Source organism: Lissotriton helveticus, chromosome 10, assembly GCF_964261635.1.
Source record: "Lissotriton helveticus chromosome 10, aLisHel1.1, whole genome shotgun sequence".
Classification (NCBI taxonomy): Eukaryota; Metazoa; Chordata; class Amphibia; order Caudata; family Salamandridae; genus Lissotriton; species Lissotriton helveticus.
Window position 1 is genome coordinate 685,995,550 of NC_136071.1, and position 16,370 is coordinate 686,011,919.

The 16,370-nt window shown below is 46.8% G+C and overlaps 1 protein-coding gene across 15 annotated transcripts in view; it reads right to left on the minus strand.

Moving 5' to 3' along the window:
• Positions 1-16,370, minus strand: part of KMT2C (lysine methyltransferase 2C) — a 1,799,940-nt gene that overhangs the window by 1,269,844 nt on the left and 513,726 nt on the right. For all 15 annotated transcript variants that reach the window (XM_078663231.1, XM_078663229.1, XM_078663237.1 and 12 more), the window contains exon 7: positions 2,238-2,400. In XM_078663231.1, coding sequence (XP_078519357.1) covers positions 2,238-2,400 — 163 coding nt within the window. The remainder of the gene's footprint in view (positions 1-2,237; positions 2,401-16,370) is intronic.

Consider the following 16,370-nt stretch of genomic DNA (forward strand, 5'->3'; position numbering starts at 1 on the left):
GGGAAATGTCAAGTGGTATCTCTGGCAATGGTGAAGGAATTCTTATGGGGGAAGTTTGAGCATGTTTTTTGAGCTGAACTGGAAGTAGCTTGGGAGAGACCATTTTCCTATATTCAGGCACTATAATTATATGTGCAGTCTTTGGATGAATTTGAAGAGTCTTTTGTTTTGGATCTGGGCGGAAAAGCTCTTCCGTGTAACTATCCTTTTTCGGCGCTGACTTGTCTTGCTTGGGACCGAATTGTTTAGAAGGTTTTAGTGTCTATTGCAGTCTTTGGAGCAGTTCTAGGTTTCGGATCCGAAGACTTGGTGTTGTGTTTCTTTTTCGGATCGGAGCTTTTCGGATTCGGAATTATTGGTCCCAAAGCCCATTTGGGAATCGTCTACCTTTGGAGCCGAAGTGTGTTTCGGTGCCGAGATGGGCTTCGGGTCGACTTTTTTCGGAACCGGAGTTGGCTTCGGTTCGATAGGGTTGGGAACTGCCTTCGGTGCTGAGCTTGTTTTCGGCTCGACCGGTTTCAGAACCAAGGGCTGCTTCGGTGCCGGAGTTAGTTTTGGTTTTAGGACCTTTTGCTTGTCGGGACCGACAGACTGACTCGAGCCCGAGTCGACTGGAGGCTTTTTTAGATTCTTCGCTGCAGAGCCAGAAGGGCGTCTGAAGGTTTTGGTCGGTGTGCACCTGGACCCGGAGGTGGAGGTGGAACTGAAGCCTGTCCCGGTATGGGGGTGTGAACAGGGTTGACGCCTGTACTCACGACCTGTTGACCAGCTGGAATAAGATCGCCGTCTTTGGATTGTCCTTCGGCTCCAGAAGCTGAATCCTCTGCTTCGGAAACGATGTCGTACTGCTGTTGTTCTTTGGACTCTAGATCGATTGGAGCCTCGTCTATGATGAGGTCTGGTGTCGATGAAGAGGACTGCGCCATGACTCTTCGAGCTCGATGGTCTCTGATGGTTTTCTTGGACCACGCAGGCCTGACAATCTCGACTCTCGTGCTCTGGGGACAAGCACAGATTTCAAACCTCATGTAGGTCAGTGTGGGGGGAATTTGTGTCGACACTGAGGGCACTTCTTGAAGAATGTTCTTTCAATGAGCCAAAGGCCCAATGGCGTAGTTGGGCCCAACGGCCCCGACAAACGCTGGAATCAAGAAGTGCAAGCCTTTCTTCGACGCGGGTAACTGTTATCACGATCAAAGACGATACCGCTGGTATCATGTTGGACTGGAAGTCGAAAGGAGATCGGTAATGGGAGCGAACGATAAACACATCCGAGCCCGATGGCAGAAAAAAATAATCTGAAGATGGAGTCGATGCCCATGCGCACTACGCTCTACAGGAGGAGGAGTCTACCCAACAGAGACTCTTCCAAGACAACAACAAAGTGTAATCATCCGGGCCCACCACCAGATGGCGATCTATGTACTAGTGTGTGGTCTGCAGGCCATATGCCTCTAACATAATGTTCTCCCCATTTTAAAGCTCCTGCCATCTAAGTCAGGACGTCCTACTATGCCATAGGCAAGCCTTTGTAGCACAGTCTTCGTGAGACACTTTGAAGAAACTCTCTGGAATTATTGACCAGAATTAGAATGAGATATGCCTACGTACCTTTTAGAAAACTTTATTAACTCAAAAGTTCCCACACATATTATCTTTTCCTACCTAAAATTATGTTGAGAACTAGGTTAAAAAATGGAGGGAGATGAATAGATCCCGGTCTAATTTGGCTAGGTCAATGGTAATTCAATTCCCTGCCCAACAGCCTCTATGACACACTAAGACTGCTTTTGGAAATGCATTTTTATTTATTTGATACTGTACACAAATTGCCGACAGAAAGCTGCCTCCAAGGGGCAGTGCAAACTATACCATTGAATCCAGGTTTGTCAGACAGACGTGGCTGTAAACCTCAGACTTCGGTATGCAAGAACAAAAATAGTTCTGTTTCTAATAACTGCACGGTTATCATCGGGTTGAAAAGAATTAGTAGGCTGAACAAGTTTGTCACAGAGGCGCCTTAATCAAATCAGACAGCCCTCCACGTCAGGAATAATGTGTTTATATGGTTCCAAATACTGGGATACAGCTTATCAGTGTTCAGTCTTAGGCACACACTAGCTTTTAGAAGTAATTGAAGTAATGAAAAAAGAGGGAAATGCATCCTCTTAAGAAGGAGTGGGTTGTAGAAGATGATCAATCACATAAAACATGCACAGAAATGAGAGCCTACTTACATCTTTCAGGAGCCTGGTCAATGTGTTCAGGACAAAGAAGGGAAAAATGACTGAAATCCTGGAAGGTACCGGCTCCAGCTGCACATGGGTAATGGTATGTATGCAGGCATTTCTCACCACAACACCGAATAGTGGCTCCAAGGTGCTTACAATACGCACAACGCTAAAAACACAATGCAAAAAAGAATTGCATGTTTAACAGGGGAACAAGATACATGGTTCTTACACACAGACTTTTACATACGGATTTAAATGTTAAGACAAACATTTGTAGGGCCATGCAGAGAGAACTACATAACAACCAATACATTAATATAGGTTTGTGTTGCTTTGACTTACTATTCATTAGTGTGATTTATATGCATTATATAAATATGAGACACAAAAGATACTGGCAAAAATCAACAGAATGCAAATGGCTTTTGAATCTATTTGTGTTCACATCCAGCTTTAACTGAATGAATGTAGCACTCAATTTTCTCAAGACGCACATTTTATTTCATTGCAATATTTGCAGAACATGGGCGCAACAGTTATTTGGAAGCAGGTTATACAGATTGGATTCATTGGTAACTCACTGTACAAAAGGTAGTCACCTATCTGCCACACATCTTGTCCTACTGTATAAAGCGGAAATTAATGAGCTAATGACGGAACTGAAGCTATAGTGTATAGGACACTGCAGGCGACAGAACTGAAGCTATACTGTAGAGGACACCACAGGGTGACCGGTGGGGCCCACAAGATAAAAGCTGCAATGCACTGAATATTAAATGATATTAATGTTCGGATGCCTTTCCAGTACATGTTCACGTTTACATTCTACTTATTTGAGCCAGAAACGCCACTAAAAACCACTTTAATAGAACGATGGGAAGGGAGGAGATGGCGGCTGACTAAAGAGCTCAGTCGTGAGCTCCTTGCCTAAAGGTGAATGCAGACCAGATAATGCCCACTGGGAGAGGAAATACGCTCTGAAATTGATGGCGGCGGCCACACCGCAGTAACTATTGGCAAATATGGGAGCGTAAAAGCATAATTAGCATAACAAACATTCCAGGCATTCCTGTACACCAAACAATCGCTGAGTTTCGCCCTTACTCGACAGAGGCACCAAGCATCAGTAGCAGCGGAAAGCGGAGCACGGCTAGGTGCGAGACTGGGTCGGAACACGATGCTCGAACTACGAGGTGGACTGCATCCTCAGCCCAGCTAGTGAGCCTGGAATCGGGACCCGTGCTCGAGGTTCGAAGCGGACTGCATCTTCAAATCTGCAAGAGAGCCTGGAGTCAGGACCCGTGCTCGGCCGTGCTCGGCCGTGCTCGAGGCGGTCTGTGCACCCGTCCCTTTCCCCAGCTAAAGGACAGCAAGCGGCGGCGGTAGACAGCAAGGGAAAGCGGGTGGCAGCGGCTGACTCGAACGCCTGGATAGTTTCTGCCGGGAAGCTCTGCCGTCTGCGCCCTGTGTGCTCTCTGCACCTGGCGCTCAGAGCCTGCACTGCCTGTCTCGGAGAGGAGTTGCCGCGGCAGTCAAAGGCCTCCGACACAGGGACAAAGAAGTGAGGATGTGAAGGAGGCAAAGCGGTATAGCCGGGTAAATGGGAAATCAGAGGCTGGAAACACAAGAAGCAGAATAGAGCTTAGCTCCTGAACGGGAGTAAAGCGAGAAATACGAGGGAATACCGGCAAGTAGTGAAGAAGTAGTGAAGGAGACAAAGCGAAACAAGCACTGGCGTTGCCAATAGGTCTCGCAGTAGGAAAGTTGGAGCTATTGGTTTTGTAAATGACATTTTATATTTATATATCGTTATTGGCATTGTCAATAACAATATATAAATATAAAATGTCATTTACAAAACCAATAGCTCCAACTTTCCAAATGCGAAACCTATTGGCAACGCCAGTGCTTGTTTTGAAGATGTAGTCCCCAAATTTGAGACTCCATGACAGAGAGCGGCTGTGAAGGCCGGAGAGGCGACAGGCAGAGACCACACGTGGAGGACATCAAAGGAAGGGTGGGAGGGGAAAAAACGCATTAGCGAGCGAGAAAAGCCATAAACACCAGGGGGGCGGGGAAGCAGATTGCCTTCAAGCCTTTGAAGACAAATGATGGTGGTGCCTCTGATGTAATCACAAACACCCTTAAAGTACAAGACCACAGAGAAAAGATAGAGGGAGAGGGGCAGGGAGGGGGGAGGAGGGGGAGCGTTCATGAAGGCCATACATGTAATAAATAATCACAGATGTTTTAGTTTAACCAGCCTATGATGTCTGAAGGGACCTCCTGAACTAGATTCTGGCATGTAACTACGAAAGGATAAACATTGAACACATTATGTGGATTCAATCTTTGCCAACAATCGATATCAAAATAAACCAAACCATGAAGTGATGCGAACCATTGCAAAATTGCATTGCATTAATCATCCCTATGTTTTAATTACAGCTGAACTCCGCATGCGCCACGAGACACGCTGTGTCTGATTTGCAATCATGATAAAGAACGAATGAGTTTGAAATCCGCTTCATACCTTTACTATTAAAAGTATTGCATTAGTGACGTTCAATTACAAGTCATGCAGTTGTGTTACCTTGTAGCTTTGCATATGACATCATTCTCGAAAGGAAAATAATCCGCACAACAAACATGCTGTTGTTACACTACATGTTTTTCTTGTTGGTGTCCATACAGGTCCATGCGTGGAGCGTTTGCAAACATGGTGCAACAGACGGGGGCGAGGGAGGGGAGACGAGGGTGCTCTGCAGGGGTGATGGGACCTGGTGTAGAGAAGGCGAGCAGACGACCGTGGGGGCGGAGGGAAGAGAGGGCAGTGGAGACTGGGGTGGCGACAGGGAGATGCATGCACGTGCATTGGGTGATAAGTTGCTTTTAAAAATAATATACACGCAAGTGTTTATTGTCTAACGTTTTTATGTACATTAACACACAGTCAAACAAGTGCTGCCAGACACCGAGTCACACGCTGCGTGCGAGTTTCGGGCAGCTGGGTTTTTTTGTGGAGAGCTTCCGGTTAAACAAACAGTGCCGCTTTTGAGCAATTCCAAAGCATCGGATTCATCTGGCACACACAGCTGTTTGTTTTCCGTCTCCTCTCTCCCTTTTCCTGTCCCGTCCCCGTTTGTGTTTTTTAAGCGGACCGCGGCACTGTGTGGAAGTCAGGCATGTTTGAATGGATGGTCGAAGGAGCACAAACAACAATTTAGAGGAAGAACCTTATATTGTAAAAGCATCAGCACTGAGAGGTCCAGCCCTTTGCTTTAAAAAAAACAGAAGCAGCACCTGACGTTTTACCCATGCTTCTCTCGCGAAACATGTGAAAGAAAATATTTTTAGCACGTCAGTGGGAAGTTTGTGGTATTTAATTCACAGCTCTTCATGTTGGCTTCTAAGCACGCGACGGTGTGGAGATATCGAGAGTTATGGCACAGCCTTCATTCCGCTCGGACTATATCAACTCTATAACTCGGCCATGACCTTCGACTTGTTTATCATCGGGCTATGCGCTCAGAAGTGGCAGATAACATCATAGCGCTCTACAAAGCACCCATAGTAAAGAGACATCAATATAAACTTGCCTCTGGTTTATTACACCTCTGTAGTTGTATCGTGCTGGAGGACGCTGGGATCAAAACTGTTTTTAGTTTGATTGGATTGAACAGAGGAGAATGTGCTGCACATGTTGCGTCGTAATTGAAACCCACATCAAACTATATTTGAATCAGCAGGTTTAAGAAAGCTGATTTTTATGTTAAACAGTCCTGAGAAGAATAGCAAGCACTCTATTCTCACATCCTCCCACAGTAACATTAATTGATGCATTGTAGGGATTGCTTGTTATGGGGATTTTTTCCCACGTGAGAAGCACATTTCCTCATAGTCTCGTGCTGTTGCCGTTTTCCTCTACTCATCAGACTTGCAACGAGCTACGTTTATTTGCTCCGTAAGGTGCAGTCTCACGGCCACCAGAAGATGTCGCTGTGGTCATGGCACGGAGGAGACGAGTGCAGGGAAATGAAACCCGCAAGATGTAAACCACAAGAGACCCTGTTGTTTGGGATGGTCACGAGCTGAGTGCAGGGAAATGAAACCCGCAAGATGTAAACCACAAGAGACCCTGTTGTTTGGGATGGTCACTAGCTGAGAGCAGGGAAATGAAACCCGCAAGATGTAAACCACAAGAGACCCTGTTGTTTGGGATGGTCACGAGCTGAGTGCAGGGAAATGAAACCCGCAAGATGTAAACCACAAGAGACCCTGTTGTTTTCTGATGGTCACGAGCTGAGTGCAGGGAAATGAAACCCGCAAGATGTAGACCACAAGAGACCCTGTTGTTTGGGATGGTCACGAGCTGAGTGCAGGGAAATGAAACCCGCAAGATGTAAACCACAAGAGACCCTGTTGTTTGGCTTGACTCCTTCCTGAGTGATAGGGCTCAGGCGGTCCACCTAGCTGGTTTCACTGCTGCCCCTCGTGGGGTCGTATGTGGAGTCCCCCAAGGTTCCTCACTTTCTCCCCTTTTGTTTAATTTATACATCTACCCCCTTATTTTTTTGTTACAGCAGCTGGAGGTCACGGTGTTTAATTACGCCGATGACCTCCAGCTAATCTTTAATCTCTCCCACTCTTCCTCATCATCCCTGAACGTCCAATCCGTCATGTTGTTCATTCAGGATTGGATGAACTGCAACCACCTCAAACTCAATCCGGACAAGACGGAATTAGTCCTGACCGGAGGTGGTTGCAGTCCCTGGTCTCCTTCCCACTGGCCTCCCCCACTTGGTGTCCCTCCGATCCCTGTCCCCAAGGTCAAAACCCTTGGTATCTTTTTGAATTCCTCACTTTCTGTTCACTCCCAGGTCAACTCAGTTGTTTCTTCCAGTTTTTTTTCCCTTAGAATTATTAGGAAGATCTCTCGTTTCTTCTCTCTACCCGCTCTAAAGATCATAGTGATGGCTATGGTGCTCTCGCGCCTTGATTACGGCAACATCATCTACAACGGCGCCCCAGCCTATGCCATTCGCCGTCTGCAGCTAGTGCAGAACCAGGCTGCCCGCCTGATTCATGGCCTGCCTAAATTCCATCACGTTACTCCTTTATTGCAGGCCCTGCACTGGCTGCCGGTGAAAGAACGAGCCTTGTTTAAGCTTGGCTGTACCACCTTTCAGGCCAAAATGGGCACCGCTCCGGAGTTCATCTGCTCCGCCATCAAGCCCTACACGCCGGGCAGAGAGCTTCGTTCCTCTCATCAGGCCTTGTTAACTATCCCTCGTTTCAGAAAGAAAAAGGCAGGCGGAACAAAATTCGCAGTTCTCGCTCCTGCGTTCTGGAACTCCCTCCCGACGGAACTCCGTGGGACACCTTCCTACACTGAGTTCCGGAAAGGTCTAAAAACCCTGCTCTTTTCCCGAGCTTATAATGCTTAGTCCTCCCTCTGCTCCTGTTGGCCTCCCTACTACTCAAAAGCGCCAAGAAACCGCGTGGTAAAAGTGCGCTATAGAAATGTTTTTAAATTCAAAAATTCATGGTCACGAGCTGAGTGCAGGGAAATGAAACCCGCAAGATGTAAACCACAAGAGACCCTGTTGTTTGGGATGGTCACGAGCTGAGTGCAGGGAAATGAAACCCGCAAGATGTAAACCACAAGAGACCCTGTTGTTTGGGATGGTCACGAGCTGAGTGCAGGGAAATGAAACCCGCAAGATGTAAACCACAAGAGACCCTGTTGTTTGGGATGGTCACGAGCTGAGTGCAGGGAAATGAAACCCGCAAGATGTAAACCACAAGAGACCCTGTTGTTTGGGATGGTCACGAGCTGAGTGCAGGGAAATGAAACCCGCAAGATGTAAACCACAAGAGACCCTGTTGTTTGGGATGGTCACGAGCTGAGTGCAGGGAAATGAAACCCGCAAGATGTAAACCACAAGAGACCCTGTTGTTTGGGATGGTCACGAGCTGTGGTTGGACTTGAACATGCAGCAAGCAAGAGCATTTTAGAGAGCATATTGCTTATAATGCAAATACCGCTTTTAATAATGCAAACCGTTACTCGGTGAACCTCATGTAGGATTACCACCTTCTTAGAACAAAATGTGTTTACCTTTTGATGTCAAGTAACGCATAATAAGAACTGTTATGTAGAAAAAAATCGAACAAAGAACAAGAGCGGCAGGGAAACTGAAAGTACGGCCGGCCACCCATGAATAATTAGGGGAGGAGAAGCCGCAGAGCACCTTCTGGGAGAAGCCCTTTGATGTGGTGGCGGCCGTGAAAAAATGCAATTAGGAGGGAGGGAGGGAGGCTGATGCGCGTGCTTGTTTGGTCACGTGATTCATGTGAACTCGAAGAAAACCGCACGAAAAAACCCGTGGTTTCACGAGTATTTTGAGCACTTGAATTCTCGCCATTTCCCATTCCTTCGGAATGGAAAGGCGAGACCTAAAAAACGGTAATCAGAGGTTGGCAATATGAGAAGCAGAATAAAGCTTAGCCCCAGAGGGGGAGTGGAGCGAGAAATTAGAGGGAATACCGGTCACGAGCAGCAGCTGGTAGTGCCTCAGACAAGCTTTTCTTCACAGCTAGACCATTACAAGCTACATGTTAAGCCAAGCTAAGACATGATCAATCACGGCAGACGCTTTGAAGGGGGTGTGAGAGCATTTTGCAGGTCTCTCCATGTTAAAAAACAGGAAAACGGAGTCCACTGCAAGAACCCCCCACTCAATTGGAGTGTATGTAGAAGCAGTGAAAGCACGCCACAGCAACAGACGAGCAGGACGCAGGTTATCTTTCCGAAGCAAGGATGTGGCTACAGGAGTAGAAAAGGAACACTGCAGCATCAGATGGTACGAACCCTACACAGAAGTCCACAGTACAACAGCAACCTTTCGATTCGGTAAGTCTAAAAGTTCCGGTACTAATTCCACTCTTCCCCCCGGGCCCCCCGGCTTGTAGAAAACTGTGGGCAAATCAGTCATTACCAGAAAGCCTAGGAAGAGCCCAGATCCACCCCGGTGATAACAGACACTGTGGAAACAGCACGTCAGAAACTGGAAACTCTCAAGGCTCCCCAAGGTTCTCAGGTACCGTGTAGAAACAAGGAAAGTGAATCTCCTGGGAGAGAGGGCTACAGCTTAAGTAGTAAAACTTAAACTGCAAAAGTTATTGACCCAGCCAAAGAAAAAGGCCAGCCACCAATCAGCGCCGACAAAGGGAAGAATAAGACATCTCAGGGCAACCGCTAGCCCCCGATCTAGAGCCAGCCAAGCAAGCCTGAAATCAGCAGGGTATAACGCTTTAAAGATCACTCCATCACTCAGGTCCTACTTCAAAGTTCAGGAAAAACCCCACACGGGACTTACACCACACCTTGACGTACTGACATCAGGCAGGGCCCGGGACCCAATAATGGCGGAGAAACAAACAAAACGGAGGAACTTTCGATGTAACTATCACCAATAAATACCAGGCCCTCTCCACCGAGGGAACAGAAATAGTAATTGATAATGGTCCTGAAACTTCAAGGACGATTCCATTAGAAGATCCGCAGGGACAAGTGCTAACTCTGCTGGCACCCTCTACTCCCGCCAGAAATCGTACAAACACCAGAGGCTCCAACATCCCGGAGAATTTTCTTGGGGAGATGATGGAGCTAAGAACCAAATTCGCAACTTCCAAAAAAAAAAAACAGTCCAAAATACAGGAAGTGTGTGAGTTTCTCGACCAGAAAATAAACACTCATTGACAGGGTAACGCATGTCGAGTGCGAGATTGAGTCACTTAACAAGAAAACTGAGGCAAATCACAAAGAAATAACTAAGCTAAAAACCAGGGAAGCTGAGATTAGCAAAATAAAGGAATCCCTGGAAAACCAGGCTAGGAGAAATAACATAAAAATCCTAAACATTCCGGAGGGAACCGAAGAAGAAGACAAAGGGATTCATAATCCAGCTACTAGAGGAAAAAATCCCCTGGGCCAAATCAGTTAATCTTATTGAAGACATCCAAAGGGTGCAACGGGACCCTTTCAGGAAAGGGAAATTCAGGAAAAACCCAAGGAAAGTCCTGATTAACTTTAAGACATACTCACTGAAAGAGCGAATACTAAGTGAAGGCCTAAAGGCAGTATCCTATACCAAAGATGATTGGTCCTGTAGAATTAGATCGGACATATCTAAAACGACCCAGGACAGACAATGGGAGCTGGGCCAACATATGCCTCAACTGAGGGCACACGGAGCAAATGTGCAGATGCGCTTCCCTGCGTCACTCAAAATTATGTGGAACAACAAAATGCTCAACATAAGAGACCCGAAGTTAGCTGAAAGACTAATAGAACAAATCAAGGCCCACCAGGAAGATCAATCCCTTTCAAAATAGAAATCATAGCCCACGCTTTAATAAGGAGGCCGCAACACCAGTGGGAAAAGAAAAGGAAAACTTGATTAAAAACCAAAGGCAAGGAGCTTGAAAAGGGCAGTCCAATGCCCAGAAGGAAGACGACAAGGGAGGCGTCTCCAGGGTGGGTAGGGCATCGACACAAAAAAACACCAAAAAGTTCTGAAAAAGAAAAAACAAAACACATGGTGGGGAGCAAAATGGGGGAAAAAAAGAAAAAAAGTAGTCCTAAAAGCAATACTTGAGGGGTACAGAGTCCCAGATGAAAGAAACGAAGACCAGACCAATGATGTTGGCTACCGGTAAGAGCGTAGAAAAGGAACTCCAAATCTTAACGTGAAACACAAACGGACTGAGAATTAAAACTCAGAGAATGAAGATACTAGCATTCTTTAAAAACTGCGACAGTGTAATAATTCTAATCCAAGAATCCCACCTAACAAAAGAGGAATGGGAGCCGATTTGTAAAACTGAGGGTTGGATAGACCATTGTATTTGCACAAACCAAAACTGCAGCATAAAGGGAGTGGCGATTATTTAAAAAAAAATCTCTGAAAGCGAGGATTGGAAAAACTGACACTGACAGAAAAGGGAGATGGATCATCGTGATGGCAAGAATCACAACAACTCCTATACCGTGGTGGGATACTATGGCCCAAACACCGACGACCCTGAACCTCTTCAGAAGCTGTATACTAACCTCCTAACAACTAACACTCCGATAATAATGGGAGGGGACTTTAACATCATACTAAATCCCTTAGAATATCGATACCCAGCAAAAAATCTCCCCAACTTACCTAAAATGCGAGAAGGGTTTGGGCGATGCATGAAAAACCTAGATATGGTAGTCGTCTGGAAAGAAAAAGGAAACAAAAACCACTGATTCACCTTTAAAAACAAGAGACTAGGACATGCATCTAGAATAGATTTAATCCTCATTAGTAGGAGCCTAGTTGATTAAACAATAAAGGTTGAACATATCCCAGCCCACATCTCGCACCACTCAGCGGTACAACTCCGCCTAATGGTAAAAACCTCAACCGTTCCCCGAGGTGGACAGGAGTATCTTCCTGCAACGAAAAACTGGCAGACAAAACCAAACAGTTTTTTTATTTAAATAGCACCAGAACTACAAAACAAATTGCCTGGGATGCATACAAAGCATCAATATGGCAGCTCACAGGAACAAAGAAGAAACACTTCATTGAACAGATCGAAAAAGACCTGCTATCTCTAGATATAGAGCTGAAAACTGCCAAATCCAGCCAGTCAATCTCTGAAATAGAAAACAGCATAGGAAACAAGAAAGCCGAGCTGAACGATTTCTTAGAAACAAGAATAAGAGAAAAATGGGCAGCCAGTAAACTCATTCACTATGAATACGGAGAAGGATGCGGGAGGATCCTGGCATGGAAAGCAAAATCCGAAAGAACTAAAAACAGGATCACAAAGATACAGAGAGAGAGGGCCATTCAGGATACACCTCAGAAGGCAGGAAAATTAGGCAAGAATTTAAACGCTTCTTTGATAATCTTTACACGGAAGATTTAACTGGAGCAGGGGATCAAATACAGAACTTTCTCAAAAATATCACGACCCCTGCGGCCTCCCAGGAACTGAAGTCAGCTCTTAACCAAGAGATCTCTAAAGATGAAGTCAGAGCCGCAATTAAGAGTTTAAAAAGAGGTAAAGCTGCTAGTTTGGACGACTTACCAAAGGAAATCTATTTACAACTACAGGAAATACTGGTAACGCCTCACAGACCTTCTAAATTGTATATTCATAGGAAATCAAAAGCTCCCAAACTCCTGGAATGACGCAATTGTCAGTATCATCTTAAAACCAGGGAAAGACCCAACCAAATGTAAATCCTACAGGCCTATTTCCCTCTTGAACGCGGATTACAAAATATATACACAGATCCTGGCAAAAAGACTAGGTGCAGAGGCAGGGTCCCTAATACACCCAGACCAAAAGGGGTTTATTAAAGGTAGGCAAATTCATGAATTAGCACATGAGCTCATTGCCGCCATGGATATTGCAACTCATTACACTGTTCCTCTGTCAGTAATAACTTTCGATGCGGCAAAAGCGTTTGACAGAGTCAACTGGGCTTTTTTTAGCGCAATCTTAGGAAAATGTAATCTGGGAGACAAACTCGAAAACGCTATAACCAACATCTATGCAAATCCTACTGCAAAAATACTAGTAAATGACACTCTTAATGACAACGTACACATAAAAAGAGGTACAAGGCAAGGATGCCCCCTGTCCCCCCTCCTATTTAACTTTTACATTGAACCATTGGCCATTCAACTGAGGGGAGAAGAAGGAATTACGACTTTCAAACATCTAGGATGGGAAAAAAAGTCACACTATGTGCCGACGACCTGATGATATTTACCGATAACCTAACCTCTTCCCTTCCCAAAATAGAGGAAATTATAGCCCAGTTTGGAGCTGTGTCAGGTTACTTGGTTAACCAAGCCAAAACAGAAATCCTTGAGTGGAATACCGCCTCAGGAAACCCTCTGATCAAAGACAAAATTAAATATCTAGGAATAGAATACACAAAGGAATTAATTAGACGAGATAGCCAACCTGAACTTTTCCAGGATACACAAAGAAATAAGGAAATTACTCAAGGCCTGGTCAGGACTACAACTATCTTTCTTAGGAAAGTCTAACCTAATTAAAATGACCATAGTTCCGAAATTTACATATCTATTTAACTCCATCCCGCTGAGTTCCAACACAGAGCAAATAAAAAAACTTCAGGGGGAAATATCAAGCTTCATCTGGGCAGCCAAGGGGTAAGAATCGGATGGAAAAAGCTAAGAAGAAGCAAAGTACAAGGGGGAATCGCCAGCCCGGACATACTGGAGTACTGTAGATCCTTCCAGTTTAAGAACTTTAGGAGACTACTGACCATATGGGGAAACTGGCCCATGTACCCGAAAGCCTTGATAGGCCCTGAAGAAGACCACTATTTATCCAAATTTGGCCACCCCAAATTCTTCAAAAAGATTAAACTAAAGATGATAAAAGCAGCGGCAAGATCATGGCTTGATATAAGGAGAATCCTAAAAATACCATATCACAGCAAGCACGCGCCGATTTGGGAATCACCAGGCACCCCAGAATGTCTAAAAGACGACCTAGCAAACCCACTAAGGAAACATAATATAGACTACTGGGGCAGTTGATAGAGAATAACCAGATTGTGCAATGGGATACACTATATGAAGAAACGCAGGGGTCATTATCCAGATTCAAATTCTACCAACTAAGCAGCTGGATAAAAACACTAAAAGAAAAACTTCAAGGAGATGAGGTCATTGAGTAAAAACTCCTGAACCCAGAGCCCTTCAAAAAATAAGTTTCCGATTGGTACTGGGCCCTTATAAGAGCAGGTGAAGCAGAGTACAAAGCCCCACAAGACATCTGGGAGAAGGATATGCCGGGGCTAGACTTTCCAACGCTCTGGCTAACCTCGAACACAATTATGGGGCGTGTAGTAAAAGCCGCCGCTCTGAAGAAAAATCACCTCTTCACGATTCACAGATCATACTGGTCTCCAAAAAGATTATCTAAAATGGCCAGCAACGAACCAAAAAAGTGTCTCAAATGTGGAGAAGAAAGAGCTGACGACTTGCATATGTTCGAGGGATGCATAATGTTAAAAGACTACTGGGAACAGATTGGTAAGACTCTCTCTGACGTGACAGACCAGCATATAGAGGTAAGCACAGAATTGGTTATTTTTGGGATTCACATTAGCGCACTATCTCTGCCATTATCTAAAGACCAAGAAAACATTCTTTTTATATTGATCCTGTTAGCCAGAAGGGAGATCTGCATAAACTGGGTTAAACAATCACCACCAAAACACTCAGCCTGGTTAAACTCTATATTAAGGGTGTATAAACTAGAGAAGCAAAGAAAAAGCACTAAGAAAAACACATTTTTGAGTCTATGGGAAAGATATAACCAGATAAATATGAGGGGGTGAGGGGCATGGCTACGCGGGCGAGCGGAATGGCCGCCTGAACGTAGAGCTCCGCCGAGCGGGCCGCAAACGGGGCCGTTTCCAGGAGATCCGACACTGCAGATGGGTCGGAAACTGCGAGATGCCGACCCCTGACACCGCCTGATGGAACTGGCCGGGATTGGAGGCCGGGGGACGGCGAGAACGGGTGCAGCTGCGGAGGGGTGGTGAGGCCTCTCGGGCCTCGCCGGACGTTACCCTGCTGCGCCGGAGCGCCTGGTGAGTCCTCTGGGTGGCCCTTTGGTTCCCCCCCATGGCATTGGGGTTGCTGTCGGGCTCTCCCGGGCCCGCTGCTTGCCCCCGGTGGTCTCCAGTAGTGGAGGAGCGGACCCTCGGTTCGGGACCGGCCCTTGCGGCCTAGTCCGTTCTTGGGAGCCGGGGCCTCGATTTTGGTGGCTGCCTGGGCTGCGTGGCGGCGGGCGGGGGAGGCGGGCCCTGCATGTGATTGGGGGGTGACGTGAGGTGCAACCGGGGGGCTCTAGGGTGACTTCCAGGCAGCCCCGCATCCCTGCATTTGGTGGGGGTTCCACATCTTCGCCCCCACCACCAACACGCTTCCCCGACTCGCGCCTGTCCCCCAACACGCCCACGTACAGCGCACTCTCCAGCCCTTGAATGCAGCAACCGGCCACCCATGCTACATGCCTGTGAGCATGCTGGAATACCATGAGCAGTCTGTATGGCCCTGGTGACTCATTTGACTGTGCCTCGTTGAACTAAATGCTTGGTCTTCCTACTACGCTGCCATTTGCTGCCTTGTGACAGTGAGGGTATAGACTTACCTGCTGGTTCACTGTTGCCACCGCGACCCTCCACTGGCCCTCCCTACTGCAAGAGCTCGACCTCCAGATTGGCTCCAGGCTGCCGTGTCACCCTGGCATGGGACCCCCTGGACTGCGCGGTTCTGCCTTGGCGTCCCTGCGATCTCCACGGTGCGGATAGCACCTAACGCGGAGTGATGTTTACGACCCCTGATCCATTTGTCCTGGTCTGTACACCTCGCCTGCAAGGTGCCCTGTAACTGTGCTCAACGTTCTTGCTGGTCGCTGTATCTTGACGCACTGGTGCTTGTCCACCGCCATTTCCATTATGGGTAAACGAGATCTTAACCAGCGGAAACTTACCTTCGAAGCGGCTGCCCTCCGTACAGTTGAAGACCCACCCACACATGCTGCGGACGCTGAAGGCCCAGTGACACCGGGAGACACCGCTGGTATGGTCGCCGAAATGTTGGGCAAAATGCGTGCTGGATTTAAGGCCTTGGACTCCCGCTACGACACTCGGGAAGGAGAAAAAAAAATGGCGGACATGGGCGCGAAGATTCAATCGCAGGATCGGCGCCTGGATGTAACTGAATCCAGAGTTTCCGACTTAGAGGATGGAGCTGCGTCGACGCTGAAAAGATTGGAACGCGTGGAGAAGATCCTTAAGGATGTTGCTATTAAGAACGAGGATTTAGAAGCACGCAGTAGGCGCAATAACATTCGCATACTTGGTGTTGCGGAGACGACGGCGACCGGACGCTTTGACACGTTTGTGGAACATCTCTTGATCGAACTGTTTGGCAGGGACACATTCACGGCTGGCTTCATAGTGGAGCGCGCACACAGATCGTTGGGGCCTCGCCCTAATCCGGGGTTACCACCCCGGCCCATCATAGCCAGAAT